At 33.5% G+C, this 14,977-nt stretch overlaps 3 protein-coding genes and 1 pseudogene across 4 annotated transcripts; 1 reads left to right on the top strand and 3 right to left on the bottom strand.

Annotated features, from left to right (window-relative positions):
- LOC109353497 (protein UPSTREAM OF FLC-like) lies at positions 2,001 to 4,464 on the bottom strand. The gene is made up of 4 exons (XM_019595797.1): positions 4,155 to 4,464; positions 4,001 to 4,070; positions 3,072 to 3,902; positions 2,001 to 2,719 (listed from the first exon to the last, which is right to left on the bottom strand). The coding sequence occupies exons 1-4, from the start codon at positions 4,378 to 4,380 to the stop codon at positions 2,569 to 2,571; spliced, it is 1,278 nt and encodes a 425-aa protein (XP_019451342.1). The 5' UTR covers positions 4,381 to 4,464; the 3' UTR covers positions 2,001 to 2,568.
- LOC109355362 (very-long-chain (3R)-3-hydroxyacyl-CoA dehydratase 2-like) lies at positions 6,911 to 9,998 on the top strand. Of its 2 annotated transcripts, none has more exons than XM_019598483.1 (9): positions 6,911 to 7,043; positions 7,151 to 7,236; positions 7,530 to 7,577; positions 7,654 to 7,742; positions 7,898 to 7,951; positions 8,382 to 8,449; positions 8,529 to 8,578; positions 8,689 to 8,786; positions 9,755 to 9,998. In XM_019598483.1, exons 1-9 carry the CDS (start codon positions 6,982 to 6,984, stop codon positions 9,779 to 9,781), a joined length of 582 nt encoding a protein of 193 aa, XP_019454028.1. In that variant the 5' UTR covers positions 6,911 to 6,981; the 3' UTR covers positions 9,782 to 9,998. The 2 variants fall into 2 exon arrangements, with proteins under 2 accessions (XP_019454028.1, XP_019454027.1); XM_019598482.1 differs by having other exon boundaries at positions 6,913 to 7,043; positions 9,769 to 9,987.
- On the bottom strand, positions 10,081 to 10,723 carry LOC109355365 (annotated as a pseudogene).
- On the bottom strand, positions 11,770 to 13,500 carry LOC109355364 (60S ribosomal protein L23a-1-like). Its single transcript, XM_019598484.1, has 4 exons — positions 13,452 to 13,500; positions 13,317 to 13,360; positions 12,775 to 13,138; positions 11,770 to 12,070 (listed from the first exon to the last, which is right to left on the bottom strand). The coding sequence occupies exons 2-4, from the start codon at positions 13,330 to 13,332 to the stop codon at positions 11,986 to 11,988; spliced, it is 465 nt and encodes a 154-aa protein (XP_019454029.1). The 5' UTR covers positions 13,333 to 13,360; positions 13,452 to 13,500; the 3' UTR covers positions 11,770 to 11,985.

The following is a 14,977-nucleotide window of genomic DNA, read 5'->3' as shown; positions in this document are numbered from 1 at the left end:
AACAGAAAGACATTCAGATAAGATCTTGATCTCTATTGATGATGACATAACGTTACTTACAATTATCACATTTATGTTTTATATTTATTTGCAATATATATTTCTCCCTATTTTGGGTAATATGAAAGTGAAAGTTATGTGTGAGTTTCACTTCAAATAAGACTCATTCTTTAGGTTTAAGGAGATGCATTATTATGACACGCTGTGCCTGTACTTTAAACAATACTCCTATTTCTGATCTGATTAATAAATATATTGATAATTTCACCTTTAAATATAATCAAATTTAAGCATATTTATCTTATTCCAATATCATTCTTAATTGAAATAATTTCCCATAACCAAATGTTGAATAATAATTTCCCGTAAGCAATTAATTATTTTTAACTTATTTTATTATTACGTGTGAAATTAGTTAAACTTGTCTATTTTCATACATGTAATTTGCTCTTTATAAAGAAAAACGTATAAGTGCTTGTATATGATGACTACAAGAAGGTAACAGAAAGAAGAACAACATGTGCATGATATTCTGTATCAACACAATTACCTGAAATTAAAAATTAAAAAACTTTACATTTTTTTAGTTTAGCCCTTGCATAAAATGTATTAGTCTCCTGTCTATAAAAGTACAAAAAACCTTCCATATTTAGGTTTTAATGAGGAACTAAAAGTACATTTAAACTATTATATTAGGAAAGACTAATATATATTATCCTGCCTCATAAAAAAAAATGATATATATCACTTAAAAATAACTATTAGTAAACTTTATGACATATTATTTTTCTTATGACATATAAGAATTTCTAAGGGTATAACATTTTTGAATAAGAAACTAAAAAAATAAGATGGGCTAAACTTAAACCAACAAGTCAAACTTATAATTTACATCACTAAAAATATATTTGATCATCTATTATTTATTTATATTATTATTTTTATTTAAGAGTCAATAATTATTGATATGTAAGTGATAGATATGTGCCCATTTTGTAAAAAAAGAACTTTTGTATAAATATTAAATTCAATAAAAAATCGGAAAATCTAGAAACTACAGGAATATAAATATATAGAAAGAGGAGAGAGATGTAATAAATGAAGTAATAGGAAAGAGAAATGGAAAATAGATTATAATTGATGGAAAAAACTTTTAAAATATCATTAATTAAAAATAATCACCTTCAAGTAGATGAAGACTTTCAAAGTTCATTGTCAACACATCTGCTACCCATATATTGTATTATTGCATGTGTTATTAATGATGATTGATCAAAAAAATAGTTAATTATTAGTTTTTTAACTTATAAACATTTTTTAAACTAATGATAAGCTAATAGTACATAGAATAGTGTAATTTACATGATAACATATATACTCTCATATGTATAGCGTTGATAACAGTTCAGTTCAATCTGACATGATGTATTCCCAATGCTTACAATCATTTTTCTGTTACCTTTTTTTCTTTATTATTTGATTAAGTTTTCCTTTGTATTATTATTGCGTTATTGTCAAATATAATAATTAGTGGATGATTTAATGATTTGTCTCTGACTAATGATGCAAGTAGTATTTGTTTTTCTGTTTTGGGGAAAGGGTCTAAACCGAGTTGTTAATAGACTGTTGAACGTTTTGTCTGTTTCCATTTCTCATATTCATATCATTTGAAATTTCACAGAAGGACCAAAATAAAGCCCAATAACTGCTCTTTGTTCCTCGTCTCGTTTATGGCATTCTGTCCTTTGGGCCAACTTTCATGTATCATATATCACCCACTCCTCCAAAAAGTTTTAAGATTGCCCAAATAGGAAAAAAGGCACTGTCCTCTTTATAATTGAAGGCAAAAACAAGGTGAGATAAGATATTATAAATAAGAAGAGATACACGCACAAAGTTACACAAATGTCTTACAAAAAGTATTATTTATTAACCTTAGAATATAATAACTTCTCACCTCAATGAAAAAAATAACATGTTTAGCACAAACAATTAATTAAATTAATCCCCATGCTTTGAAGGTCCCAAAAGGCTTGATAAAAGTCATGCGAGCTTGAAGTGGGTGAAGCCGAGTTGGATCGCACTATGCAAACAAATTTCCTTTCCAATCTAACCATAAAGGTTTAACAGTGAAAAAAGCTACTAAAGTTAGGAGCATTTACTTTTGTTTATGAGTTGATTTTTGTAAGAGAATGGAAGAAAAATAATGACATTTTAATCATAGGTATATATACTTGTGAAATGTCTTTCTATTATCTTCATTTTCACTTTAATAACCAATTCTCAAACAGAACCTAAATCAAAACGGACAATAGCTTCAAACTAGCATCTCCATCACAATGCCTATGATGCTGTGACTTAGAAATTGCAATGCTCTCTCTAGGCCACCACACTACCACCTACTTCATTAGTACTTCCCTATTTGTCCATATTATACATTCTTCCGCTCACACTGCTCACTCTAATTTTCACTTTTCTAAGCTTTTGTTCTCTTCTCAGCTATCAGCTACAAACTTTTCATTGGTTTTCGTTTCACATTTATTCGAACTTCAAAGTATCAATTTTTTGTTAAGTAAATCTTTTGCTTCCATGTTGGCTGCTGCAAACACTATGCATGGAAGCACCCTCTTCTTTTTTTGTTGGCAGTGTCTTGGACTTTCTTGGTATGCACTTTGCCCGCACGACATTTTCATGCTCCATGATTTGCAACCGGGAACCGCTGCAAAGAGTAGGGACCATAGACAGAACACAAACTTTAGATTAAATAACCAGACCATCGATAAAAAAAAAATTGAACCAATATCATAAAAAGATAAAAGATATAAACAGACATTATAAAAGTTTTTTCACATTGTCACATTATCATTCACTATCATTCATTTTAAATTATTATTAACTTTTGACTTTTCCTAGAAAGTAATTCAAATGAAGAGTAAATAACACAGTAATTATGTATAAATCTTAACAACGTGGCCGATATAAATATTATACTCTATTTCTAAGGCTTTAGTATACAAACTTAATTCTTTTATTAATGTAGTTAGTAAAGGAGATTTGAACACATAACATACCTATATGCACTGCAAGAAGAAGATCTCTTCAAGGCAGGGATTTCCACTTTCTTTGTTTCAATCAAGCTCCCACTGAAATACTCTTTATCTTCCAACATCACCCTTTTCAAATCATCAATTTCCATCGATATCCCTACCTCTTTTTGATTCTGTGCTCCACGTGGCAATCTATTCTTATAGTGCCCAAACAATGAGAACCCTTGATCTTTGTTAACCCCACTTTCCTTGAAAGACACAGCACCGCACGATAACAATTGTAGAAGAATCGATGGGGCCCTCATTTTCCCACTAGAATCGCTTTCAGTCGTTAGATTATTCTCCTTCGTACCAAACAATGCGCGCAATCCCAGCCGTCCATTTACTTTCATCATCGTTTCGAGGGTTTCGGGGCTTGAATCGGACGACGGTGGAGGCGAGATTTCATCAATGCTTAGTTCTGTACTTTGATTCTGACACGTCACGTGCGGGTCACGTTCTCCTTCCGTTTCTATTTCGGAAACTTCGATTCCGTTTTTCTGTTCATCTTCTTCTGCCACCGCCCTCCTCCGCCGTCGCTTATCGTCCGTCTGAGTTGAAGCGTCGGTCGCGATTTTTCCGGCGGAGTCACCGAACGATTCAGACTTGTAGTAAACTCGGTACTCGTTCGAGTCTACTGAGCCCCAGGACTGGTTCCGCCGCCGTGTGGGGATCGCCGGCAGGAAATCAGAGTCATCGTCCGATTTGCTGTGATCGAGAATCTCAGATCCTTTGAGAATGTAGTCTTGTCCTTGCGTTGGGTAAATGAAATCTTCTTCCCACAAATCATGCCAAACGAAGCCGTTTTTGTAACTCCTGAGAGAGAGAGAGCCATCATCATCATTATCAACATGAATAAATTTTTTCTAAAATAAAAGTAGAAAAATAAGAGGAATATGAAAATGAAACGGTACCGTTTTGAAGACCAGGAATACATGGAAGCCATACTTTTCCCACGGAGCAGGTTCAAGCGATTGATTACATCTGAAACGGGTAATTTTTTTAAATTTTGAAATTGTAATCGTTGAAAATCAGATATAATAATAATGGTTAATGTTAGTTAGTTACCTTTGAGGTAGAGTCCTTTCCGTGAAGAGAGAGGAACTTGCATGAAATGAGGGTGTTGAAGTTGGCCGTTTCGAGAGAGATAGTAAACGACAGAGACTCTTGTTGGCGTTTTGGGCTTTGGTTCAGTCCAAACTTTGGTTCTCTCTGGACTTGTTTCTGTGTCGAACCGTTTCTTTGGGATTTGAAGTTCGATTGATTTTCCCCTGGAACTGGAAATGACCGACATTCTTCTCTTCGATATGGATGGTGAGGGGAACAAAGAGCAAGAATGCTTCTTTTCTAGGTAGTGTTGAGTTGAGTTTTGAATTGTGATTGGAGTTTAAATAGAGGGTGGTGTGGGGTGTCATGTGTGAGTTTGAACTGTTAAATAAAATAAAGAGAGTGAGAGATTCCGAATCATAGTCACCTGGGTTGACTGCTAACTAAGCTAAGACGTGTTCTGTTCTCACCTAACTTTGACTACATTGCATTGAATTGATCACTTACTTATTATGAAGCTGGTGAATTTATGAGCTAAACGTTCAGATTTATGTTCAAATTTGGTGTCATGAAACTCACTGGGTCCCTATCCATATGGGGTGTAATTGTGAGATCCCAAATGTCTCCAAATGAGCCACGAGAGTGACGGTAAAAGTTTTGATAAAAGAATATGATAATGAGTTTTATATTGTTTGAAGGAATTGCTTGAATTATTAGAAAATCTGAATATAAAATAAGTTCTGGACTTGCATACGGTGATAAATGGTGAAGTGTGCATCAGTCACATGTGTTACATAGATATCAAATACAATATGTATTTGATATGGTCATATGTTGATTTCTAAAAATATAAATAGATTACCAATTGTCTACAAATAGGAATAATAGCATGCATATACCCTTATTGAACAATATTGTTTTTGATAGATTAGTACAACCTTTTTTCATTAAAGAAAGGAATAAATGCATGTCTTTGTATAATCATTTCACAAGTATGATAAGACATTTCTATTCTTTTATGTATAATATAATAACATTTTTGTCGTTAAAAATACAAGGAAAATCAAGTATTTGTCTCTCCATTAATGAAGATGATCATTTTTCTTGGTTCAGATCTTATTCCTCTCTCTCCAGTAAACATCCATTTTTGTATCTCTATAATATCAACAATAAAAGTTAAGCCTTAATTCTATTAGATATTGTCAACTATGAATGATTTATGCTGCTCTATTATATGATATGATGAAAGATGAGTTAGTTGAAATATCATATTGGAAATAATGTAGTTTATAGTATGGGGTAGGAAACTAAGGATACAAACTTTATTATAAAAAACTATATATGTTTAAGTATTGTTCATTCAGTGTTTAAAATGAACGGATAGAACATATTCATCCTTCTATGTCCTACAGGCAAAGTCCAATTGAGTGGACGATGTCAACTTGAGATGACCACACAGAAGCACATGGACGAAGAGATAATAAAATGTGTGTAATGTGTAGTTCACTTCCGAAGGTGTGGTGTGCTAAAATAGAATAGTTTTGGAAAAAGGCGAGGTGTGTATAAATTGGGTATGATCGTTTGGTCCAAATTATCTGCGCAAGAGTCAAAGGGGTTGGATCTGAATTGGTATGAAGTGTGAACAAAATCATGGACTGGAACATGCACTACATCCAAGCCCACGAGGCAAAATGGCCACAATCTATTATTTCCCCTGCAGACTAGTAGCATCGTATGTTCACACCTGCTGACTCAATGCTCTTAACCCTATTATTTCCGAATAAAAATATGATATCTCAAATTATGTTCCAAATCATGTCTGATAATGATGTTGAAGTAAAAAAAGAAAAATAATAAATATTTAATTTTTTTAATTCATGGAATGTTTTGTTAATGTGTTAATCATGTTTTGTTGTCATGGAATTTTTGCTACGTTATTTGTTGTATGACATATTCTTTATGGATAAGAAACGGACTTTGGCTCAAGTGGTACATGCTTGATTCCCCTTAAGCAAGGTTTCGGGTTCAAGTCTTGTGGATGGAAAAAATATCCGCTGAAAGAGTTAGTCTCACGTATATGTGGATGTTCCCGACTCGGACATGATTACTCCAGTGCAACCATACATGTGGGAAACCAAAAAAAATATTTTTTTATGGATAACTTTCTATTGTTCTAACAAAGGTAGGCTGCACTTTCAAAATGCATAACTATCTCTCTAATTACTCTTCCTCTTTAATCCTTTCTCCAAAGAAAGTTGCCATCAGCTTTTAACTCAGATGTTAATTGTTTTAATAGTAAGAATTCTGAATTCATACCAGTACATTTAAACGTACATGTAACATGTATTTAGTGATATCCCTATTGTTGATATTAAGTATAAAGACTCGCTTGAAATGATCTAATCAAGTGAAAGGATAATATTTATTATGAATTGTAAATGTTGATATCACATTTGCTGTCTCACTTTTTATATCACTTTATGTATTATTATTTGATTGTTTAAAAAAATTTATTTAAGTAAAAGTTCTAATTATTAAATATTTTTCTAGTCAATCACACTTCTTGGTACATGAAGTGACACAAAGCTGCGATGGAGTAAGTAAATGTGAAGTAACATACAATTGAGTTGTATGATTTATATTAATAGAGTTCTCATTTTACTTCTTAGTACCATCCATTAATATAAAAGATGAGAAAAGAAGGCGCATTTATAGGTTGGTTGTTGGTTGTTGAATACTTGAATTAAAGGGGTGGCTGATGTGACATTATTGAACATTGAACATATATTTATAAAGAAAGAAAAATAATATTGGATCAGATTACCCAATCTAGAAACGACAAACAAAGATGGCTGCTCCTATTTCCACACTCTATCTTCTTGCTTATAATTCTCTTCAAGCCATTGGATGGTAACTAACACTAACTCCATTTTTTCTTCTTTTCATTATTTCACTGTCTATCTTCATCTCTTATACTACTATTTATGTTTTGTTCCTTTTCTTTGTGCATGTCACAGGACAGTTTCCTTAACTAAGATACTTTACAATGTTGTTTCCACTTCATCTCTTCAAGGAACTTATGCTTCTGCTGGCTACTTAATAAGTCTCTATATCCCTAAACTACCCTTCTTTTACTTACTACCCCCTCTTCTTATTTATCAGCAAAAATAATTGATTTTTATGTTATCAGAACAATTAATTCACTTCTAACTAATTTCACATATAAAATAAAGGAGAGAGTATTAAACTATTAATACTACAATAACATTTAAAAAAAATGTTTTTTTAATGAAAGTGTAAATACAACTATTTTTACTTATCTTCAGAATGTTTTTTAATCTGATTTAATTTCTAGCCATGATTTTATATTATTGGTGATTCACCATTTCAATGAAGGTTTCCTGCAATGTGCTGCATTCTTGGAAGTCATACATGGAGCCATTGGTGGGTTTAGTTTCAAATTCAGTATTACTTTAATTACCAATCATTACATAACAATACACAAGTGTTGGGATTTCAGGCCTTGTGCCTAGTGGAGCATTGCTTCCTCTGATGCAATGGGGAGGAAGGACTCACTTTCTGCTTGCTGTTGTTGCCAAACTTGATGAGGTTTTATGATCACTTTCAAGCTCTTGTGTTTTGGCATAATTTACTCTTGGATATGATTCCATTTGAAGCTTTTCTGGCTGCATTCATAAGATCTTGTTTATGCAATAATTGACAATCAGGCACAGAACTATTAATCTGATGTTTGCTTTATGTAGGTCCAGGAATTACCTTCAGTTTTTATCACTTTTCTTGCATGGAGCATAAGTGAGGTAAATTATTCTTTTGATTGGATGTACTTCATTTAATTTACTTGCATGACCTTGCTGTTTAAACAATTATGAGTTACTAAACCATTTAAAACCATTACTGATATGTTGTGTCGCATACACAAAGATTAATGAAATCCTAGGATGTTTATAGTTGCAGTTGAGGCAAATGGCTTCAGATCACTGTTTTTTCATATGTTAATGATATTGGACTTGATTTCTCTTTCAATACTCCTATTTTTTTCCCTTTTAGCCCCTTGGTATTTCATGTATTTATAACATAATAAAGGGTTCCATAGTTTTTATTTGAAGAGAATATCCACTGATTTTTACATGGTGTGTATTTTGGCTTCTTTTTTTCCTTATAGCATACCTATGGTGTGTTTTGTTTGACAATTTGATGAGTAGGATTGAGTTGCAATCTTTTATGCAGGTCATTAGATATTCACATTATGCTTTCAGTTGCACGGGAAACTGTCCTCCTTCCATCACCTATCTCAGGTATTTTCCTTTTTCTTTCTTCGAAAATTCGTGTTATACTCTCTTCAAGTTCAAGCTTGATTGTTCATGTTTTACTTAGGTACACTGCGTTTATAGTGCTGTACCCTTTGGGAGTAGGTCCTGGTGAAAGTGAGTTTATATATCCATAGCTCTCTCTTATGAGTATTGTTTCTGAATGAACTTGAAAATTTAATATTATTATTATAAACTAGTGCAACTAATCAGTCAATATCATGCAGTGTGGCTTATGTACCAAGCACTTCCAATTGTAAAGAAGAAGAACACTTATGCAGATTCTTTTTCAGGCCTCCCATTTAGTTATTATGATTTCCTTAGGGTAAGTTTTACATTTAGTTATATATATTATAACCTGAATTAACTACTAGTCTTGTAACTAGTTAGCTATAGCTGCTACAAATGAACCTATAACACTACCTTGGATGGAACTGATAGTTGGCATAAGTTATTTATGGGTTTTCTTAGTTTCCAATTCTACTGTAGACTGAATATTTGATAATCATATATGGAACATAGACACTCACATGGACATGTAAAACGACATAGACACACCAAATTCTAAAATTGTAGGAAACAGACACAACAAATATATGCATAAAATTGAAAATTTAAGAAAACTACTCGTGAATCATAATATTTGTAGCTGTATTGGAGTCTAATTTTTAAAAAAAATTCATGTGTCATATGCGTGTGGAGGGTTGACACAACAATAAAGTTGTTGTCTTCTCCATTTGTGGAGAAAGATTGTACATATCTATCTTTCCTGGACCCCACTAAATAGGAGCCCCGTACACTGGGCTGCTACTCTTTTTTGTCAGATGTGTGGGTCATGTGTTGTACAAGTGTTGGTATCATGATCAAGATTTTAAATAACAATAGCGGTTTTAGAAACTTCAAAATCCTTAACATTTCGCACAATTGATAGCATTTGCTATCAATGTGGCCGCAATTGCTCTTACAATATGTTTTCTGTGGGTCTCAAAACCTTGATATATATCAGCATATGTAGTGGTCGCTGAGCCAAATTTAAAACCTTGGTTGGTTGGTACTTACACCAAATGATGTGTCCGTGCTCTATAGAGTTTCAGACATTCTACACGAGGAAGAAAATTTATGAAATAACAAGGAAATAGTTGTGCCAATATTTAGTGCTGTGAACTGACTTGTGTAGCACATGGAAACTGGTTTTCACTATATTTCATAATTAAAGTTTTCATTTTCAATTTCATTTTGTCTTTGTAACTTATCTACTTCTATGAATTGTTTAATCTTTTAATTTATGTTTGATTTCTCTCAATCAGGGTGTTCTTCTAGTTTATCCATTCCTCTGGCTCAAACTTTACCTGCATTTATTCAAGCAGCGACGTACCAAACTCAACAGACACCATGTCAAGAAAAGGGCATGAGGCATTACCATTGGTTATTGATGTTTTAACTGAACTTTTGACAATTGTATTTTTAATAAGTTCTTCATTAAGATAATAAGTTCTTAAATTTATTTGCATCTATGATATTTCCTTCGATACAACCATTATTGAATAAATGATCTTACATATGGGACATCTGAAAACAACAGAGAGCATCCACACAAAGAAAACCTCACTTTCAATTCAAATACAGTGAGGAAATTGAGGTTCTAATAATCTGTGGTAGGAAGCTGTTCATGAGTGTTTGAGTTGATGAAGAAAGTTTGATAGACAAAAGCAGCAATAGCAGAACCAATGAATGGTCCCACCCAGTAAAACCCAGTGATGCCGGTCCAAAATACACTGCTGGGTTCATGGATGCACCATCAAAGGCACCACCTACTAAGATGTTAGCGCGCCGATAATGAAGTCAATTGCAATTGGAGCAATTGTCCCAATGTCACCCTTCTTTTTGATCCACTGCAGTTGCATAAACAGTGTAAACTAAACCAAATGTCATCACAATCTCAAATACAAGTGCATTTCCTGCTCCTACACCTGAAGACAGTGCAAATGCAGATGTTCCTGCAAAGGACATACCAAAGACCAGCCCTTAAATTTAGTACAAAAAAGGAAAGGAAACAAAAAGGTAGGAATAAAGTCTGTAACAATGTGCAATGGATTGGGAATGAATCCTCTCGTATTCTTTCTTGTCATGTGATCATGTAGATGAAAGATCGAGGAGTGTATCCTCTGATGTGCTCTTTTACATGATCACTAGATAACAAAAAAAGAGAGGATTTATTCTCATGACTATCAACAATAACCTTGTTTTTATTGAAATCTGAATGAAGGGATATATGTGAAGTGGCAAACTTAAGGAGCAAACAAGCAACCACAGAACCAAGTAACTGAGCGATCCAGTACAAAATGGTTCTAAACAAGGTAATGTGGCCACCAATAAAGGCACCAAATGTGACTGCAGCCAAAAAAGAGCAAAAGCATGGGACAGTGACGCAACCTCTAACCCTGCTGGTGTTGCTGAACCATTGTTTGTTAGCTAGTCTGCCAAAAACATAACATACAAGCGTTCATAGTTACTGCATGGTTCGAAGTTATCAATGGAAAAACTAGTAAAACATTAATTCAGCCCTAAGATGTACACATCATTTGTCAATTTAACCCCGAGCATTATAAGTTTCTCACTTCGACAAAATTGTTGAACTATCTCTAAAGTTAGAGACCAAATTAATTTTTTTATAATTAAACTATCATGTCCATACAGAGACTAAATTGATGTTTTAATTCTAGAAAACCCAAACCCAAACTATTATAGGGCCTTAGAATCTAAGCCAGAGCCCTCCCCTTCAAAGACAAAGCATTTTATCTTTGCTCTCAGAATGCCTTATGCTTAGTTATGTTGCCTTATCTAAGCTTCTTGCTCTAACCTATGCTAAAGTGCTACTTTTATAGTAAGAAAGAACTTTCTACAGCAGTTGTTGACGTTGTTTTACTTGAAGTTGTAGTACAAAACAAACCAACAAAAATCCTGAAGATGTAAGTTCTTCTTAATCCTTCTGTTTTCAAAGACAAATGTAATTGTTGTAATTCCTTTTGTTTTCAATAAAAAAGTATTATTTTATTATATATAAAAGAATAAAAATATAATCCAATATTATTTTTTCGTTTGTTTTAATAGTACTTATCTCACCGACGTTAATAGATCTCGGAGCATGGACATAAATAGCCTTTTGCTTTGTATTTAGAGCCACACCACTTGCGTAGTGTTTTTCCAAAGACATAAAATATGACATAATTAAGAAAAGTGGAAACTAATAATAGTGGTTTGGTTTGTTCATCAAACTCACGCATTCAAGCAGTTGCCTGATAACTAAAAACTATAAATTATAACATTTGCCGCTTTCAATCACTGATTTAAATAACTTTGTAGTCAAAATTGAAACCCAAGGTCTGACATAATGAAAACTGAACCAAAGTACACCAAATAACAGAGCACAAATACAAAACCATTTGCTGTTTGTGAAGGTGATTACCCAGTACTGCTGCCTAACATCTAATCGAAAATTAACCCTGATGAATCCAGGCACCAACTTAGATAATGCCAATCTTGTTTGCCACATCCAAAGCATCATAATCAGGAGTCAACCTCACATAGGCCTTCTTGGTGCCATCAGGCCTGCAACAGAATAATTCAGATTAATAGATTGAAGCTGGCATAAGTCACAGCGAACTATACTAAATAGCTTCCACAGTTCCACAAGCACACTGTAAATGTACAACTGGAACCAATTGAATGTAATACGTATAGAATAAATAAGACTTTCACCCAAACATGATGTACAGATTGCGTAGATAAAATTGTCAACTGTTGCTATGTTTGGTTATTAAGTATTAGGTGAAATGATATGGAAAGGAACTATGACAAAATTATTAGACCATTGTCCAGATATTTTATGATGGAATAGAGCCGGTAATAAGTTGGTTTAAGCAAATTCCATCCCATAACCCCAAATAGAGAGGAATAAAATTGGAGGTACTGAATGGTATGAAATTCATTTCAGGAAGTTTTATCCCATTCCATCATCTTTAAACCATCCAAACAATGTAATTTACTATCATGCTTCCTTCAATTCATTTCAACCAAACCCAACCACAGCCTCATTCACGATAACAATGCAACAAACTAACAATAATGCTGGCAAATACTATAGTTGAAAAACAAAACACAACAGGTATAATAAAAAATGGGTGTGTAAAAGCAGAGAATGCATACTTCAGAATATCTCATGTCATAATATTGATACGAGATTCAAAACCAGTCTTCCATTGTGAATAGCAATAATATCAAGTGTTAAAGAATGAAACTACACAATGCCTGACCTGATCAAGGTGTTGACCTTCTTGGCCTGGATGTCATACATTTTCTTAACTGCATCCTTAATCTTCTTCTTGTCGGCACGGAGGTCAACAATGAAGACCAAGGTGTTGTTGTCTTCAATCTTCTTCATCGCAGACTCGGTAGTGAGAGGAAATTTCAAGATCTGATAATGATCAAGCTTGTTCCTAGGTGGAGCACTAATGCGAGGATATTTTGGGTTCCTATCCTTTGTCAATGTCTTTGGCCTATGGAAGGTAACCTTAGTTCTGATTTTCTTTGCCTTCTTCTTAAAGGTTGGGCCTGATTTCACCGCTTTCGCAGTTTTCAAAGCCTGTGCCTTAGGATCACCCTTCTTAGAACTATCAACTGAATAACAAAATTAAAATTAAACCCTAGATTAATAATTCACGTACAATAAAATTGAATTAAATCACTATGTTCTCTGGTATAGTTTCTCATAATAACTTACACATGTTGAGTTCAAATTTCATCTATTTCATCGGAAACGGAAATATGAAAAAGCGTATGAATCGTAATAACGTACCTTTAGCGGGAGCCATAGTGATGCGTAACGAGAAGGAGAAGTAGCTATAAAATAAAAGAATAAATATAAATTGAAATTATTAGCCGAATCGCATGAAAAAGTAAGGAAAAAGTGTAATAGAGAGAAGTGATATACCTGCAGTCTCCAGAGAAGAACAAGGTGAAGTTAGGGTTTCGGGTGAGATTAATATATGTATACGGAAAATGACCACACTATGAGTAGCCCTGGCCCAAGCCCAAGCCCAAGTTGAGTGAAGGCCCTTAGGGTGAATGCTGACGGGGCAGACCCAATGTATCGGGTCATTAAACAATATTTTGAAAACAATATATATACGTAGTAATAAGTATAGTTCCTCTCTAATACTTGAATAAGAGTAAAAAGAGTATATTTTAGTTCCTTCATTTTTTTCAAAAAAATTAAAATCTACTAGGGAAATTTTGTATAGTAGTCCTCATCCTTATAATATCATATTCTCTATCTATGACTCTTCTTGTAGTTCTATGTTTTTTGGAGCTTCCAACATGTTACGAACTATCCACCTTAGGGCTACCTCAATTCTTTTCCCATATACTAATCTTTTCATGTCATCTCAACCTCTGCCTTTTCCTTGTCTATCTTGACTTTTTCATTTTCTTTATATTCACATGCAAGTTCTCATATGTAGCCAAGTCTTGCATTTGTTATATTTTTTCTTTCAATTTTTGGAGTAAATGAGATAAATTTCTTTCAATTTGTTCTCTTTTTTTCCTCCCTCCTTCGCTTTTTGACTTGTTAAACTTTCCGTAAAAAGATAATGTTTGGGTGAGTCTAACTGATATTCAAGTGGAAATGGGTTAGGATTAGGGGTGAGCATGGGTTAGGTTGGGTCGGGTTAAGGTTTGTCCTTACTCGGCCCTAAATATTGGTCGGGTCACTTTTTTGAACTAGGATTCAGTCCTAGACCCGAAGTTAATCCAACCCTAAATAGCGATCGAATCAGCCTTTAAATCCGACCTAAACCCTATTAATATAATACATATTCATTTTAAATAAAGACTTTTTAATATTATTTTTATTATGAATATGTAGTTTGATATATAAAATGATATATGTATATATTATTAATCATGTATATATTATGAAAAAATTAAAGAATAAATGATACTTTCGACTAAAAGGGTATCATTATACGTATTTGAGTAGAAACATGTACAAACATGATGAGCGAGTGACCATGAGACGGACCAGGTCGGGTCATGTTTGGTCCCTACTCGACCCTAAATATTGATCAAGTCTATTTTTTGAACCTGAACCCGACCCTAAACCCGACCTAAATCCGATCAGGCTTGACCCTATTCACACCCGATCATGACCGGACCGTGTCGAATGAGCAAGTTGGGTCAGGTCTTGCTCACCCCTAGTTAGGATAGTGGCTGGATTTGAGTTGAACCATCAAATAGAACAAAGATTTAGTTTCATAAACTTCATGCACAAGAAAGCTTATACCCTTAGGGTTCACCATATCATATTGAACAGACCCACTTTATAGATTAGGGACACTAAACTTCTTAATGAACATCACACTGTAATTGTAGATCATTTATCATACTATTTATTTATATTACTTATATTAATATAGGATTAATAACAATTAAGTATTATTAATGATAAGAAACTCTTCA

Source organism: Lupinus angustifolius, chromosome LG08 (genome assembly GCF_001865875.1).
Source record: "Lupinus angustifolius cultivar Tanjil chromosome LG08, LupAngTanjil_v1.0, whole genome shotgun sequence".
Taxonomy (NCBI): domain Eukaryota; kingdom Viridiplantae; phylum Streptophyta; class Magnoliopsida; order Fabales; family Fabaceae; genus Lupinus; species Lupinus angustifolius.
Note: the sequence above shows the minus strand (reverse complement) of the source record. Positions and strands in the feature narration are given on the sequence as shown.